General features: G+C 44.1%; 4 protein-coding genes across 4 annotated transcripts; 3 read left to right on the top strand and 1 right to left on the bottom strand.

Annotated features, from left to right (window-relative positions):
• Positions 1–100: 100 nt before the first annotated feature.
• On the top strand, positions 101–1,018 carry LOC111067853 (bypass of stop codon protein 1). Its single transcript, XM_022357178.2, has 2 exons — positions 101–618; positions 678–1,018. Exons 1-2 carry the CDS (start codon positions 101–103, stop codon positions 799–801), a joined length of 642 nt encoding a protein of 213 aa, XP_022212870.2. The 3' UTR covers positions 802–1,018.
• Positions 1,019–1,267: 249 nt separating this feature from the next.
• LOC111067851 lies at positions 1,268–2,254 on the top strand. The gene is made up of 2 exons (XM_022357176.2): positions 1,268–1,850; positions 1,913–2,254. The coding sequence occupies exons 1-2, from the start codon at positions 1,300–1,302 to the stop codon at positions 2,076–2,078; spliced, it is 717 nt and encodes a 238-aa protein (XP_022212868.2). The 5' UTR covers positions 1,268–1,299; the 3' UTR covers positions 2,079–2,254.
• A 502-nt stretch (positions 2,255–2,756) lies between these two features.
• LOC111067852 lies at positions 2,757–3,597 on the top strand. The gene is made up of 2 exons (XM_022357177.2): positions 2,757–3,306; positions 3,372–3,597. Exons 1-2 carry the CDS (start codon positions 2,780–2,782, stop codon positions 3,535–3,537), a joined length of 693 nt encoding a protein of 230 aa, XP_022212869.1. The 5' UTR covers positions 2,757–2,779; the 3' UTR covers positions 3,538–3,597.
• Positions 3,598–9,497: 5,900 nt separating this feature from the next.
• LOC111067848 (inactive selenide, water dikinase-like protein) lies at positions 9,498–10,911 on the bottom strand. The gene has a single exon (XM_022357171.2). The coding sequence runs from the start codon at positions 10,810–10,812 to the stop codon at positions 9,604–9,606; it is 1,209 nt and encodes a 402-aa protein (XP_022212863.2). The 5' UTR covers positions 10,813–10,911; the 3' UTR covers positions 9,498–9,603.
• Positions 10,912–16,298: the final 5,387 nt, after the last annotated feature.

The raw sequence follows: 16,298 nt of genomic DNA on the forward strand, positions 1-16,298 counted from the left end.
CGCTCTGTTTGCTTTTCGCTAATGCCGCTAAGCATTGTTATCTTGGAGCTGCTACTTAAAGCTTGTTGCAGTTCATAGACTGCCTCAGTCACTTTTGAAGATGCTGCGGATTCTGCTCTGCCTGGTAATGGGCATACTCGGCTGTCGGGCCGCCTGCAATGTCTGTTCTAACGAGACCAATACTGTCTGTGTATCGGAAACTGCTTTCATGTTTTGTGAAGAAGCATTGACCATTGGGATCTCAAACAACTGTCCCGACGGTTATTATTGCACGGAAAAGGACAAAGTTTGTCAGAGTAATTCTGAACTCGCTGCTTGCAGCGCAGATCCCTCCAGTAGCACCTCCGAGAGCACTTCAGAGTCCACAACTAGGAGCACAGAGAGCACCACAAACACTATAGAGACCTCGAGCAGCACTACAGAGAGCTCCACCAGCACCACAGAGAGCACCACAGAGAGCTCCACAGAGAGCTCCACAGAGAGCTCCACCAGCACCACAGAGTCTACGACCAGTACTGCTAGTACTTCAATCCCTGTGGATCCAGCAATCATTGATATGTGTCAAGTCAAAGCCTCCACGGGTCGCTATACCAATCCGAATGATACCAGCTGCCGGAGGTGAGATTTCTAGTTGTATTCTCCTAAAATATATAGCAATATTTCTGATTATATTCCAGCTATGTCATTTGCTTCTATCGGGGTAATGTCTGGTCGGGAAATGTCTGGAAATGCCCTTCAACTAAACCGTATTTCAGTAGCATCACCTCCGCATGCGGAACGATACCTTCCAATTGTGTGTGATGCTTTTACCTGGATCATATGATGCATCTTTAAAGAATTATGTCCATTAAAATATGTGAAAAAGATATATACATATGTACATATGCACATTGTTGCTCCTCTTCAAAAATTAAGCAATAACTTTTATTCAGCTTATAAGAGCAGCAAATGATTTAGGCAGACAGAATCTGGAACAAGGAAAGAGGAGATCCAAGATTCAGAGATTATAAATTCATACAACCCACACATGTGACTTGCAGAAACACGTGACCTTTATTGGATTACTCTGATATATATATAAAGGTACAAGTGACAGGCACTTTCCTTTCCAAAGATCATGCATTGTGCAAGATCTAGCCATGGAAATGGCTCATACATAAGTACCTAGTATGTACATTTAGTTCATCTGAAATCCCTTTGCAATTAGTGTGCTCTAGTTTTCTCGGATAAGATAAGAGATTAGATTGAATTCATATAGCCTGGCGCACCTTGCAATGGCAAAGTCAGTTGCATTTCAAGATGCTGCGCTTGCTGATCTTGCTGGCTGCCGGACTGGCTCTGGGATCGATCTACATCCTGGGCTCTCAGGCCGACTGTAATGTCTGTGCGACCGATAGCAGCGTGGCCTGTGCATCGAACACAACGTTCCAGTTCTGCTCGGATGACAATGTGCCCATTCAACCTGTCTACTCCTGTCCCCCGGGCTACTATTGCACCGCGAGCACCACGATTTGTAGCAAGAACGTGGCCCTCAGAGCCTGCAATTGCGGTTCGTGCAGTGAGAGTCAGTACTTTGCTTGCCTCTCCGAACGCACATATGCCCTGTGCCTGGGAACGGACTCACCATCGATGCTCGTCGGCAGCTGCGGCTCGGAGCATGTGTGCGATCTGACCAGTCCGTATATCTGTGCCAATGCCACTTCCGCAGCCCAGGCCACTTGTCCCGCTGGCAGCGATACGAGTCCAGGTGGTGTGGACCCCATTGGACTAGCTCCCACTGCCTACTGCGGCATCATTCAGACGACTGGAAAGTTTCCCTATGGCATCGATCCGGACACCACCTGCAGGCAGTGAGTACTCGTATGCCGAACTACTACACATCATGGTATATTATTTGGGTATTGTTTTGCAGATACATCTCTTGCTCCGTCAATGGCACCGTTTGGAAAGGAGCCCTCAACGATTGTCCAGGTCTTACCTATTACGACAGCTTGACAAAGTACTGCACCACCAAATTGCCACCCAGATGCTCGGATGGAGTCGCAACTTTAAGTCTCAGCAATCTGCATCTACTGTAATATATAATTTGTGTATTTTATTCAACTTATCTGTAGAGATTTATTTGTTTACACCTTAGTGGTAACTACTAATTGGTATTTAAAGAATGAATAGTCAGTCAGCTGTCACTGAAGGAAATTGAAATTAACAAAGAATGAAAAATAAAGCAGATCTTTAATCTTAGTTTAATTAAGAATTAAGAATCGGTTCTTCTGTTTAATACAAATGCTACGTAACATATTCTTCGTAGCAGTACTTTAAATTAAATATTCAGCTCTTGATATCATCCAAACATAGTGAAATTAAATAGAATTCACATTTATTTAAACATAAATTTAACAAAAAGGCTTTGTTAAATATGAAAATATACAATTGAAATATAAAACATATTTATTTTATATATGAAATATATTTAAGTTAATTGTTGAATTTATTTAGTTTAATTATGAATTATATTTCGTGTGTGGATACAAATTTATTGGATGCCACCTAGCAGTAGTACCTTTTTTTTGCATTTCAAATATTTTTACAAACCTTATTGCCTGTCAGCTGATTTACTCAACCCTTCTGTTGCTGTTGCTCTTGCTGGTGGAAGTCTTCAAGTTTCTTTAATCTTTACGAGGCAATATAATCCAGGCCAATATAGCGCAACTTTCATGAGATAAAACTGAATGAATAAATTCAGGTGCAGGGCAAATGTGAGCCCCAGTTCCACTCGAAGATGCTGCGCCTGCTGATCTTGCTGGGCATTGGAGTCCTGGGCTGTTGGGCCGAGTGCAATGTCTGTACGGGCACTGCCAATGTGGCGTGCGTATCGGCCACGGAGTATCAGATTTGCTCAGTCGCTCATGTGCCCCTTGGACCCGTGACGAGTTGTCCTACCAACTACTTTTGTAGCGCAAGCGATGCCGTTTGCAGTCCGGACGAGTCATTAGGGGCTTGTGTGAATTGCAATAAATGCAGCTCGGACAAGCGCTTTGCGTGCATCAGCTCATCGCAATTCGCCTTGTGTCTGGGCCAGGAAACGCCGAGTGCATCGATTGTGGGATCCTGCGGCACCAGTTTGGTGTGCAGCTTGGAGAATGCCGATATCTGTGGCAGCTCCGCCACCTATCCGGCAAGCTGTGCCACCAATTCATCTGGCGGCGGCACAGGCACGTCCATAACAGATCCCACCCAGTATTGCCGCAGCCTGCAGCAGCGCGGACGCTATCCCTATGGCATTGATGCCACAACCACCTGCAGGCAGTAAGTATAGGAGATACATCCCTCAATCTTCACTGAGTTGCTAAAATATGCTACCTATTTCCTAGATATGTATCCTGCTATACGTATGCGGGTGTTTGGTATGGAGCAATCTACACCTGCGCGGGCTCCACCTACTTTGACAGTACGACACAGACGTGCACCACCCAAACGCAGGCCAGATGCTCAGCGGGTGTCACTTCGTTGACTCTCAACGGACAATTGCTGACATAAATGTTTTCTATCATGCAATAAAGTGCAACCAAATAAAGCGCAAACGTATTATTATCTTGCTAGCCAGGCAGTAAGTTTACTCTGTGCTCTAAAGATATATAATGATTATAAAGCTATACTGATACTAACAAGAGGAGAGCTTTAAGTTCTTTGAGTGCACTCCACAGATTGAACAGAAATTGCATGAGCACTCGCATCTTTGATCCTGCGAATCCCCCAACTGATTCCCATTCAATTGGGACATGGCCTAATGAACCACATGCAAGTTTAATCGATTTTTCTGTGCGCAGATGCTTCACATCCCATTCCCAGGCACAGGCCCAGGTCCTGGCCACAATGTGGTCTCAGTGTTATGGCATTTATGACGCATACGCCTCGTTGCCACTTGCCACTTGCACCTTGAAACTTTTGCTGGCCCCACACAGAGTGGAAACTTTCACAGAGAACTCTCGCATACAATTATGAAGTGTGCTCGGTAGTTTTTTTTTTTCGGCTCAAAAACTTTCACAAAATTTCCCTCTGCTGCCACCTTTTTTTTTCCACATGCCAGGAAAAATTTTTTGCAGACATTTCCCCCTCACGCTGTGTGTGGTGGGTCAGTTACATGGGCCACATGGGGGTCGCAAAAGTTCCTGGCCCATAGTTTGGCCTGGCATGCCACCGAAAAATTCAATTCAATTCCAAGGCTGTGGCTGTGGCTGTTGGCCCCCCGCAAAACTTTTCATTCAGTGTTTTCAGTTTTCAATTTCAATGGTTTCGATTTCACACGCCCCCAAAACCGAGCCCCAAACCTCAGCTACCAAACACGCACGGGGGTACGGGTACTCCTCTACGTGCACAATGTGCAATTGATTGGATAGCATTGGAGGCACAGGAGGCATGCCACACGATGAGGTGACTTGCATAGTTTGATTTTGATGGACCCGATGTGATGTGGTACATTTCTGTGGTCCTCCATGGGAATCTTCATGATTGCTTTAAAGCAAAAAGAAAAAAGAAATTAAAAAGAAATCACCAAAGAAAAAACCGCAAAAATTGCGTTAAATGTGAGGTAAATTTTATTTTAGGCCTAGCCGCGCCACGTACGAGTAACTACATATATACAATTTGTATCTATCAGATGTATGTATATACATGACAAAGAGATAATCTTTGTGTGGGCGTGCTCTTCCCTAAACGTTATCGTTTAGATTTATGTTGCTGCGGAAAGTATATATTTAAGAAAAACTAAATTATAGAAACACTTAGGCAAAATCCGAAAGATTCTGAATAATTAAAATAAAATATTTGTGTGAGATTTTTCAATCTCTCTTTAAGGAAAATGCTACATTCTATTCAACCTAAATGAAGCTGTTTAGAAAAGCCCACAGCCTGCACATTTCAGCCGCTACCCATGCCCCATATGGCACAGCCAACTGGGCCTCCCATCACTCATCTAAGAGAGTAGTTTGTTGTCGTTCTAGGGCCTCTGCTGCTCATCAACGTCATCATCTGCATCATCGTCAGCGCCATCATTATCATCCAGGCCGGGCGTTGAGTATAATGGGGCTGCACTTAGCACTGATAATTATAATTAATTATCTTCTCCCTAATAGAATCCAACCACAGCCCGGGACTGATTCTGAGTCTCGAGTGCCGAGTACCGAGGAAGTCTTACTACTATACTAATTAAATTGCAGGGTCCAGCCACCAGCCGCCAGCCACCAGATCCAGATGTGACCCAAAACCCAGTGCGATGAGTGCCAGAGACATAATCTTAAAGTAAAAGTGCTGTGCCGAGTGGCAGTAGCATATCCTTTCACCTGTCATTTGCATTATGTTTGCCAAGCGGCGCGCATTGCAGGGTAAGTTGTTTAGCAGGCTTGTTGTGATTGGTAGTGGTAGTTCTAGCCAGGAAGAGAAGAAGCGAGCCCTGCTTTAATGCCAGACAAGTGTTTGCCGGTTGACAACAGAGCCAGTCGGAGCCTGAGGCCATTTGGAGCGTGCTAAGGCCAGTCAAAAGTCTGACATATCATCTCATCTGAATGTTGAACAGCTTAAAGCGTCGTCAGCATCGTCTACACTGCCGAAGATGCTCTATCCGTGCCTGCCAGTGCTGGTGTTCTGTGAGCTCAAGCTCTTTTCGCTTCCCCCGCTATGAGGCCAACTGCAAATAGACTTTAAATAGCAGAGAGGCACCCGCTGTTTGCCCTGTACAGACAATCATATCGTGTACAAAACACTGAGAGAAACACCCCTGAGAAGTGTGAAAAAACACACGAAATGTGCAATATGTGGGTGATGTAAGCCCAAAGAATTATCACCCTAGAATACATTTAAGTGCAATGCCCTTCTCTTTCTCTCAGTGTATTAGTAATTCTGCATATTTCTATGTGAGGAACTATTTTCACTATTAGACTGTTGGCTTATTTCACTTTGCCGCTGCCCCCTTCGTAACCCACTGCTGTTTGCCGCTGGCTCCCACCGCTTTTAATTAAAGTTCTATTTCCATTTGTTTTTGGTACGGGCTGGTGGCCAAAACTGCAGCCTGGCGCCTGCCCGGGGGCCATAACCCACTACCAACATAGGCCCACAGTAAGGGGGCTGCCACCTGCGGTGTGGCCGCCAGCGACTGGAATTAATTTATTTCTCTGCTTAGGCACTTATCGTGGCAGGTTAGGCTGCCCAAACAATTCCCGATGACCAAACCAGAGAGTCGCGTATTATTTTGTTTATACATTAATTTTGGGGCTAATTGGCTCCACTGCCAGAAGCAGTACGGAATCCAATGCTGTTTATTTAGTTTATTTTGCCTTCAATATGGAATTAACCTTATAAATATATTGTATGTATGCATGTACTTGTTCTATTGTTATTTTCGAGGAAGAACTGAATAGCATTCATTGGAAAGTATTTTATTTAGCAATATAATTGTAGCACTGTAACTATGTAACTATGTAGGGAATAATCATAATAATAAATAAATAATATGCACTAAGTCGATATAAACAGTGGAGATACCAATGTAATATAATAACTATCGATAAGTCAAGAGGAGACGTTGATCGAAGCCGAAACTTTTGGATATTACGAGCGTCCCATTTCTGCGTTAAAAGTGAGCTCCAGATTTTTATAATTCCAATACCGATTGTCCACAATTGGGAAAAATCGAATTGAAAATTTCATGTTTAAAGTGAGAAATTTCATTTAATTATACATATATATATATATAAATATGAATATACATTATAAAATATTTATAAAATTATTAATTTATTTTTACAATTAAAAAATTGATATATTTATTGTTTTTTTGTACATATTAACATAATAGATATGTTAGAAATTCTTTTAGAAATTCGTTTTTATACCCGTACTCAAAAAAGAGTTAAGGAGTATATTAGATTTGTGGTAAAAGTGGATGTGTGTAACGCAGAGAAGGAAACGTTTCCGACCCCATAAAGTATATATATTCTTGATCAGCATCAATAGCCGAGTCGATAGAGCCATGTCTGTCTGTCTGTCTGTCCGTCTTGTTGAGCGCCTAGATCTCAGAGACTATAAGAGCTAGGGCAACCAAATTTGGTTTCCAGACTCACGTGATATCACACTGTATTTCAAGTATATTTCAAAATTTCGCCCCGCCCCCTTCCGCCCACACAAAGGACGAAAATCTGTGGCAGGCACATTTTTAAAGATATGATAAAACTAAAAACGCAGTATCGTAGAGAATGCCCATATCTACCAGATTGCCGAATCTAAATCAGATCGGATAATAATTTTAGCCAGAATGAAGAAATTAATTTTCAGTTGCTTCCCCTGTCCCACCTCCCGCAAACGACAACGCAACTCATTTTCCTTCTCGCTCGCACACTCTGCCGCGTTCAGTGCGCGAGCAACCCCTAGCGGAGGAGATGTAGAATCTAAATGGAACATGTACATGTACAATGTACATGTTAGATGTAGAATATACATTGTAGTGTAGATGTAGATATCAGATGTAGCAAAAAATGTAAAATGTAAATTTTTTTTTTTAATTCAAAAAAATCATAAGATCAAAAATGTATATACTGACTGAGTACGGGTATAAGTAGAGTCGCGTCCCCAGAAGCGACTCGCACGTTCCTTCTCGTTTTTTTTTTATTTGTAATGATATGAGATTTCTTTATTTTCAAAAGAAGCAATAGAATATCAGCAATTATAAAAAATCTGAAAATTGGAGCTGCGGCTTGTTGAAAAGGTTTGGTTGAGGTTTGAGCCACCTGTGTTGACACACAGACATGTGTGTCGGCAATGCAGTCAAGTGCTTTGTCTGGTCAATTAAATAACCAAGTTAATACCAAGCTTAAATCGCAAATAATTGTATCCCACAAACAGAACTGCTAAATATCTATATACTATATACGATACAAGCTCCTACCAGGCAAGATTCATTACATCGATTCGTTATTACTTGGGCTTAAAGAAAAAGTTCCCCGCCATTTGTGAAATTGTATGGCATCCACTGGTTTTGTTTTCCTGCATTGGAAAGTGTCTTAGATCTTTTACCTTCAACATACATTGTAACATAGAATATGTTTCTGTTTTTTTTTTATATCAATTTAAAATATACATTTAACTCTTGTAACCATCAGCTGTTAATTAAATTAAATAAAAGAAACTCTCGATCCACCCTAGTGCTTAATAGAGCTTATTTTTGTGTCCCAATTGATCCAATGAATTGCAGCTTTTATTTAATATTCTACTATCTTAAAATCTATTCCAAGTACCGCCATCCCCCATGCAGCATAGATATGAATTTTAAATTTTAAATATGCAAAAATCGCATCAAGTTCAAAGCGCCGTTTAAACAAACAAAGACAGCAGCAACAAACAAAAAACCAAAACAAAACAAACTTGGCCGACCCATCGAGAACGTGACATGCAATTATAAAATATGCTGGAAATTTACAAAAACCGCTCGATATGTAATCCTAGCCCCAACACCGCCCCACCCCATCCCCACAAACACGTGAAGAGAGAAAACAACAAGAAACAACATTTCGTGGCTGGCAGGCAGGCAGGCAGGCAGGGAGAAACACTACGAACCACCGTCCACCCACCCACACGCACACAGGTTGACAGTTCAAGTACATGTGAGATTGTCGAACAATTTTGACACAGCCATGCGATGAGGTCAATGCGGTGCCATACACACACACACATACGTATACGTATGTGTAACCATTATTACATAATGCCGCATTGTTAGGGCCCCACAAGAATGCAGCAGCGCAGGGCAGGGCAGGAAGAGTGGCAGAATGGCAGTGGCATGTGCAGGCGATGCAAGGAAGAAACGAAAGCTCGATGAAAAGCCAGAGAATACTCGTACTCGGTACAGAGTCGGGCAGCGGGGATGAGGATGCCTGCATAATGAAGCGCCGCCGTGGTAAATGCGTCACATGCCGAGCGGTGCAGCAGGCAAAAGAACAACTGTCAACGCCTCCTGTCACCAGACACACACACACACACACGCACACCAGGCTGAGTGACATACTTATGCGCAGATTCGCTGCTGCCCTTCCTTGACCTGTGACCTGACCCAACCCAACCCAGCCCCCCCACTAGCCATCTAACGTACAGCGTTCATTTACGTGTTAACTTTACGGGGCATTCATAAAAATTTAACCCACACAAACAAGCGTTTGGTTTGGTCTGCCTCTTGATTGAAATGTTGTTTAATTTGCTGTTAAATTTCCATAATGAAAATAAAATAAAAAGGTCACCCCCTGTGCGACAGCCTGTGGCCAGATAAACAAATGTGTCTCTTAATGTTTATGCACCGACTGCTCCGCTCCACATATTAATCGGCTTTAAAAATTGTTGTCAATTCGGGTTTACTGGATTTGAACGATTTCATCGTAATGCCGAAGCTTTAAGCTGCGGCTGCTGCTTTGCGTATTATACATACATAAGTATTCCAATTCCAATTCCAATTCCCATTCCAATTTGTGTTTAATAAATGCGCAATCCGGAAACGGATTATCTTTATGGCATTTAAATGTGTAAAATGTTTGTATAAATGTTGTAAAAAAAAAGGAACTTCGCTTATATATTAACATCGAGGACGCGTGGCTTTACGAAATTGACAGTCTTGTCCCCCTTCTCCACGATGCCAATGATCCAGGAGCGAGCGTTGGGTCCTTCCACTTTGATGATTTCCTTGCAGAATTCGGTGGCCTCCTCACGCGGCATGCAGATGAGCAGACCTCCGGAATGCTCGGGGGCACGTCCACGCATCAGTTGGAAGCCGTCGCCGCAGTTGGTAGCCACCGATGCCATCTTGTCGATCACCGGCATGTTGTAGATGGAGAAAGCCACATCCCGCTGCTGTCGAGCGGCCAGGGCCTCGGCATGGCCCAGGATTCCGTGTTCAGCAATGGCGATGGCCCCATGAGCGCCATATTTGTGCATCAGTTGAGCGGTGGTGCGATTGAGGCGACACATCGATCTCACAGCCATGTTAAAAGCCTTGGCTACATCCTCCTCGCTGAAGTTGCCCTTCAGGTACTGCCATCTCTCGCCCTGAGAAGTCATCCACTTGTGCACATTCAGGGCCACGTGTGTGCCCAGTGGCTTGGTCAGCAGCAGGACATCGCCCGGTACAGCGTTGTGCGGCTGAATGATCTCGATCTCCTGGCAGACAGACGTGGCCACGCCGCCAATGATGCACCAGCGATTGACCACGCTCTGGCCGCCAGTAACATTGGTACCCGCCTTCATGGCGCACTCCTTAAAGCCACGCATCATCATCGGCAGTATGGTGTCGCGCTCCTTCTCCGTCATGAGCGTGCTCACGGCCAGCAGCATCAGCATGTTGTCGCAGGCCACAACGCCCTTGGCGTACATATCCCCGAGCACATTGGCGCACGCTATCTTGCCCATTAGGTAGGGATCGTCGATGATCGGGTAGCAAAAGTCGGTGGTCTGCACCAGATGGAGGTTGCCGAACATTGGCATTTGCTTCAGCACAATCGAGCCATGGCCGGTGATGTCCAGTCCGGGGAGTAGCTGCTGCGGTTCCGGCATCGCTTCCTTCTCGCCTGCAGCATCCAGCTCCCCGCTTGATTTGCTGGCCGACATCAGTTCCGAGATCTTGTCCTTGGGCGTCTTCTGGCTGCGCTCGTTCAGATCGCCGAAACGTGTTAGACGAAAGTCGGGGTTCAGTTCGTGTTCGTATGGGTCAAAGGCGCGCATCGGAATGCCGTTAAAATCGCATTCCCCGTCCAAAAGACCATCACACAAAATATTACTCATTTCAATTAGTTTACTTTTACGAAAAACTCCGAAATAAATTGTAATGTGCTTGGATGGAAATTAAAACGTCAGAAAAAATATACGCCATGCAGAGTTGCATTTGTTGAGCTTATTGCTTGGACTGTACGATAGCTGGATGAAACTATCGATGGTTCTGCTGGTAATTTTTGAGTCCGACAAGGGTAATGAATTTAAATATAATTTAATTAACTAAGCAGCTGCAGTTTTTTATAGCAAATTTAAGTAAAAAAAAAAGTTGAAATGTTTTTAATTATAGCTTGTTAAGGTTGCCAGATCGACGATAGTTTTGTGAGCGGCACGATACTGGAATGTAACACATCCCTAGTTTCCGTCATGATGCATAAAGCTTCTTAAATTACTCGCTTAAAGCCGCATTTTTGCTTAAACTCCTTAAATAAGTGTAAAGTTGATTGTAAATTAACAATAAAATTGCAGTGTTAAGTGTTTCCAGCATGATAAAGTTATTTTGGCTGCACTGCATTGGCCCGCAGGCGGCTGAGCGCCAGTGCTGCCACGAATACTCGCTTGCGTGTGTGTGTGTGTGTGTGTATATGCTTGTTCGTGGAATGTCCGAATAGGGATCTAATAAACTCTGTGCCAAAAGAGTGCTCTGATTAACAACTGCGACTAAATGCAGGTCGGTGTTTAATTATTCAAGTCCATTAGTTTTTAATGGTTCGGTTTCAATTCGTTTTTTAATGCAAATTTTATTGGTTTGTTTTGCGTGTGCCGAATCTCAGCATTAAAACATTCATATGCATGTACGTACGTTTGTTTTTTTGTGTATTCTGTGTTTGAGAAAGTGGGACAACTATATGTACATACATACATATATGTATGAGCAGGTTCAATGGGGAATGGAATCTGAGGGCGGAACATTTTGCATTCGTTACATTTCCCATGTGGAATTTACATTACATTTTACATTCTGCAGCAAATAAAAACAAATTTTTCGAATGCAATGATTAGTTTAAAAATGCCAGGAATTTAATTGAATTAAAGTCTACTAAGTGGGAACAAAAAACAAAGATCCTTTTCCACGGATTTCTGGTACTTTTCGTTGAATGGCCTTCCTCAACGTTGGACGCATTTCCTCGTACACATACATATGTGAGTATGTATATATATACTGCTTTTTTATTTCCCATATACAATGTGAATAAATTCTAATCGTTCATTTTTCTCTTTCAGATTTGCGACGAGCGTTCTAATGGGAGTTGATTGGAAAGTCTCCATGCAAATGACTCCCATCCCATTGCCGTTTATGCACAGGAGTTGCGTCTGACTACCACCAGCTCTCCAGCATTAGCTCCAGTCAAAGCTCAACGACAGATGCACATTAATAACCGTTTGAAGAATGCGGAACAAATATGGGATGGGACAGAGTCAGAGGGAGAGCAGGGGGACTGCAGGCACAAAGATCACCCATGGATCTATGGAGATGTCCAATTCCCGTTCATGGGTGGCAAAGCGGTCGCTAATTGCCGCTGCTTCTGGCTGGTTGCTGGTTGCAACAATCGGAGTCGCTGCAAATGGTAAGGCAAATATGCCCATGGATTGACATGTGCAAATTGCAAGTAAATTATTTCATAAAAGTCAAACATTGTGACGGCTGCTATCGAAACGAGCACTTATCCGATATATACACACGCGTTATCAATTGGGTTGACTGCGATTGGGGCAGGGGGCTGGGGGCTGGGATGCCCACATATAGCCAAATCTGTGGCAGCTACGTGGGTCGATTGCCGCGCCCCTTCTCCCCCCATATAAATTCTCTGTTCGTGTGTGGATTTCAGTTTGATAAATCATGGGGCACTAGACCGCAGACGCAGTCGCAGTCGCAGTCGCAGCCGAATGTGTGGGCAGTGTCCACTCTGGTCAGTGCAATAATTTTTCCAGTTGCAGTTTTTTTATACAGGGTATACATGTGAGCCACAGGGGTGTATGGAATCCTAAAGGATACGTGCAACAGGCAGAGATATAAGTCCAACTGTATGTAAGAACACCTGGTTGTCGGAGACTTTGAAAACTGAAAGAACTGGGTCTCAATAGGTACTACAGGTATATGTATTAATACGCGAAAAATGATTACCTTTTTTCTAGAAATTAAAAACGGAATAAGCCAATTATGTACCCAATCTAATTGGATCTTCTGTGTATTTGGAAGCTCAATTACAGATATTATTCTTTCCCTTGGATGACTCTTGAAATGAAGGGGCATCTTACAGTCAAGATATTTCGCTGTTGCATTCGTACTTGTTCCTTTTGCTCTATTGCACAACTGTCATGGTAGGGAAGTCAGTTGACAAGTGGGTGGAGTGGTGTGTGGTGTGGTGTGGTACGACGTGGCGTGGCGTGGGTCACTCTGTCGGCAAATAGAGCCATTAAGTGGCCTGGGAGAGTGCGCTACTTTCGCTGCTCCCAGTCCAGTCCGAAGGGAGTGCCTGCCTCTGCCTCGGCCTCTGCCTCAGCCTCTGCCTCTGCCTCACGATACTTTCATTAAGCAAATAGCTCGGACTCTGACTCTGACTCGGACTCGGACTCACTCAGACGCACTTGAGAGGGGCTGGCAATTGGCTGGCACTGCAGAAGTTTTCGTCTATGTATTTGCCCAGTGGGTCACTCAGTTACTCAGTTACCCAGTCAACAGGCCACAGCCACCGCCACTCCATCCAATCCAATCCGGTCTGGTCCAGTCCAGTTGCCTCCTCCGTCCGGACTCATATTTAATTTTATGCTGCGTTAGTAGGAAATGCATTTAAATTGCCACTAATTGCAATTTGCTGTGAAAATTGCAATGCAATGAGAGTAAATTGCATTAAAACGCAAACAAATATACAATTTTCACTCAATTTTTGATCAGGTATTTGTGTGTGTGTTTGCACAAACGGTCAATCAGAAGCGGCCGCAAATACTCGTTTGTACTCGGGAGTAATCAATGCGCCAGGCCTAGCCCACCCAGCCTCCAGCCCCCAGCACCCATCCCCCAACCCCATTTCCATTGACATTGCTATTAGTCCCCATTCCCAGTTGGCTGCAGTTCATCAATCGACTGGCTGTCGCCATGGCATTTGCCGGTGGCGCCTCGTTTAATGACTGCACCTCTTCCCATCACCTCGGGGCTCGATTATGGGGTATACTGGTTGCAGGTTAATATTTGAACAGACATTTATTGCTGTGAAAGTAAACAAACTTTTGGAGAGGAAAAAGTAATTAAAAATAAATCAAATTATCCGTTTTTTTTAAGGCTGTTTTAATTGAAAATTTATTACACGACTATTTGTAAGCAATAATAATAATCCTGAATATGTTTCGGCCATCCTTTGCTGCATACTTTTTCAGATAATTTTTGAATGGTTTTTTGATTGAAAACATTGGACATATGTATTTGTGAATACAATTGATATAAAAACTTAACAAAGTAGTTCCTTAAATAACCTCTTTTTAAGCTGAATTTCTGTACTAATTTTTAGCTTTTTGTGCCACAAAGGAGGGTATTACGTGCATGTATTTTTCATCTTTAAGTCAGACCCACTCCCACCGTGAGTCGCAGTCAATTGTTTTACCTATCAATTGCATTGGTTTGCATAACGTGAGGCAATTAAACAGCACTCGCGACGAGGCTCATCTGGCCAGGCCATAAATTAAGTATCTAAGTTTTTCCCTCTCCCACTTGTCCCCGAATCATTTATCACTTTGTCTATTTCTCATTCCCCGCTGGGAATGTCAGCGTTGCTGATGCACTGCTGGCGGTTGTATGCTGTGGCGCTCTGTTGATGCCTCACAGGGGAGGCGAAGCTTCATGACAACACCGTCGACGTCATGGCCTGCATTGGGAATCCTCGGGGCGGGAATGACGCAACTGCAGCTACTGGCGCCAGTGGAAGGCTGCCCAAGGTTGCAGCATCAACTGCCATTTGGTCACCATTTGTGGACGCGCTTTCCCTCTCTATCTCTCTATCGCTATGTCGCTATGTATCTCTGGCAGAGGCGACCTTGCCCCAAAGCCTTGCGTCAACAGCGTGCAGAGTGCCAGCTATCGATTGAAAGGCTGCGTAATAAATGCTTCAGTGTGGCTTAAATGGGATTTGTTTTGTTGGCTATCAAAGGAACATCAAGGTTGCAGATTGTTGAATCATTTCTACGCCAAAGGGGAATCAGTACCACCCCCTTTGGCGTCAATTCTGTCTGCTAGTCCGAGCCCCTGTAAGACCCCTTGAACATTCAATCAATTTGCCCTAATTTGGTGACTCATTTCCACGCAAATAAGGTCCTGGGACTGCATGCCATGACCTCCCCCGTTCATCTGTAATTTCGTGGTCATTTAGTCACTCGCGGGATGAGCATTGCGGTCAGGTCAGGATAAAGCCTCTCCTCTGGATGCGTTTTGATTATGTTGTTGCCCTTTGATGTGTTGCAGTGCCGCACCATTGTTTCGGTTAATTAAAATTTGTGGTTGCCTTCTGTCTGTCTCTCTCTCTCTTACTCTCTCCGAGAGTGTATGTGTGTGTGTCTGTAAATTAGTGAGAACTGGAGAATCCAACGTCCAACCTCAATGCCTCAATGCATGTTGCACAGTTCGAATTGAGTTCGGTTTTCGCTTTGGTTATCTCTCTGGCTGTTTGCCTTAAATATTTAATATGCAGAGAGAGAGAGAGAGAGAGCTCGCTGTAGCGGACAGGGCATGAAATTGCCGCACTTGAAGCTTAGTCTGAGTAGGACTGGGCCTGGCAAAGAAGTTATCTGCATTCCAACAGAACCAGTTTACCTTCCTCATCCTCATCCGCCTCTTCTGGCTTCTTCTGGGTTTCTGGCTTTGGGCTGTGGTGATTCATGCCACCATCCACCAGACTCGGCAGCGTCCGTCTTTTGGGCCTCCTTTGTTTCGGCTCTGGCTCTGGCTGGCATCGCATTTAGTTCTCAACCGAGAGGGTCGATTTTTGTCGCGAATTTCTTCTCCGGTGATTCCCACGCCAAGCACACAAATGCGCTTTACATAAGGCTCTGCATCCTCTCTTTCGTATCGTTTCGTTTCGTTTCCTTTCTTGCTCTTTGGCCAAAAACATTCCTGTGGCAAACGGGGCGTATGCGTAATCAGGCAACAGTCGTTAGCCAGTCGTTTGGGCCACCCCCGGAAAACTTTTCACATTTTCCAGCCACGCATGCCAATCTTTTTATGACAAACTTCACTCTGCCATCAGCTTTCAGCACTCAGCACTCCCCTACTCTGACCCCCCCCTCCTTCGGCAGTCCTTAGCCTCATCCTCCGCGTAGTACGCAAAAATCTTGTTAAGCTCTAAGCCATGGCCAACTATTAAACTTGTTTCCTGTCTCTTTTTTCCAGGCCAAGAGACAGAGACAGAGCCAGAGTGAGAGAGAGAGCAGCAGCAGAGTTGTGTTGTCTCAAGTAATTTTCTAGAATTTATGGCAATGTGACGCTGTGCGAAGGGATCTCTCGCAAAGTT

Source organism: Drosophila obscura, unplaced genomic scaffold, assembly GCF_018151105.1.
Source record: "Drosophila obscura isolate BZ-5 IFL unplaced genomic scaffold, ASM1815110v1 contig_181, whole genome shotgun sequence".
In the NCBI taxonomy this organism is placed as follows: Eukaryota; Metazoa; Arthropoda; class Insecta; order Diptera; family Drosophilidae; genus Drosophila; species Drosophila obscura.

Excerpts from the sequence above, each read along its gene's own strand:
- LOC111067853 (XM_022357178.2), top strand. The coding sequence starts at position 101 with ATGCTGCGGATTCTGCTCTGCCTGGTAATGGGCATACTCGGCTGTCGG. Across the intron at positions 619-677 it reads AATGATACCAGCTGCCGGAG|CTATGTCATTTGCTTCTATC; the intron begins GTGAGATTTCTA and ends ATTATATTCCAG.
- LOC111067851 (XM_022357176.2), top strand. The coding sequence starts at position 1,300 with ATGCTGCGCTTGCTGATCTTGCTGGCTGCCGGACTGGCTCTGGGATCG. Across the intron at positions 1,851-1,912 it reads CCGGACACCACCTGCAGGCA|ATACATCTCTTGCTCCGTCA; the intron begins GTGAGTACTCGT and ends ATTGTTTTGCAG.
- LOC111067852 (XM_022357177.2), top strand. The coding sequence starts at position 2,780 with ATGCTGCGCCTGCTGATCTTGCTGGGCATTGGAGTCCTGGGCTGTTGG. Across the intron at positions 3,307-3,371 it reads GCCACAACCACCTGCAGGCA|ATATGTATCCTGCTATACGT; the intron begins GTAAGTATAGGA and ends CCTATTTCCTAG.
- LOC111067848 (XM_022357171.2), bottom strand. The coding sequence starts at position 10,812 with ATGAGTAATATTTTGTGTGATGGTCTTTTGGACGGGGAATGCGATTTT.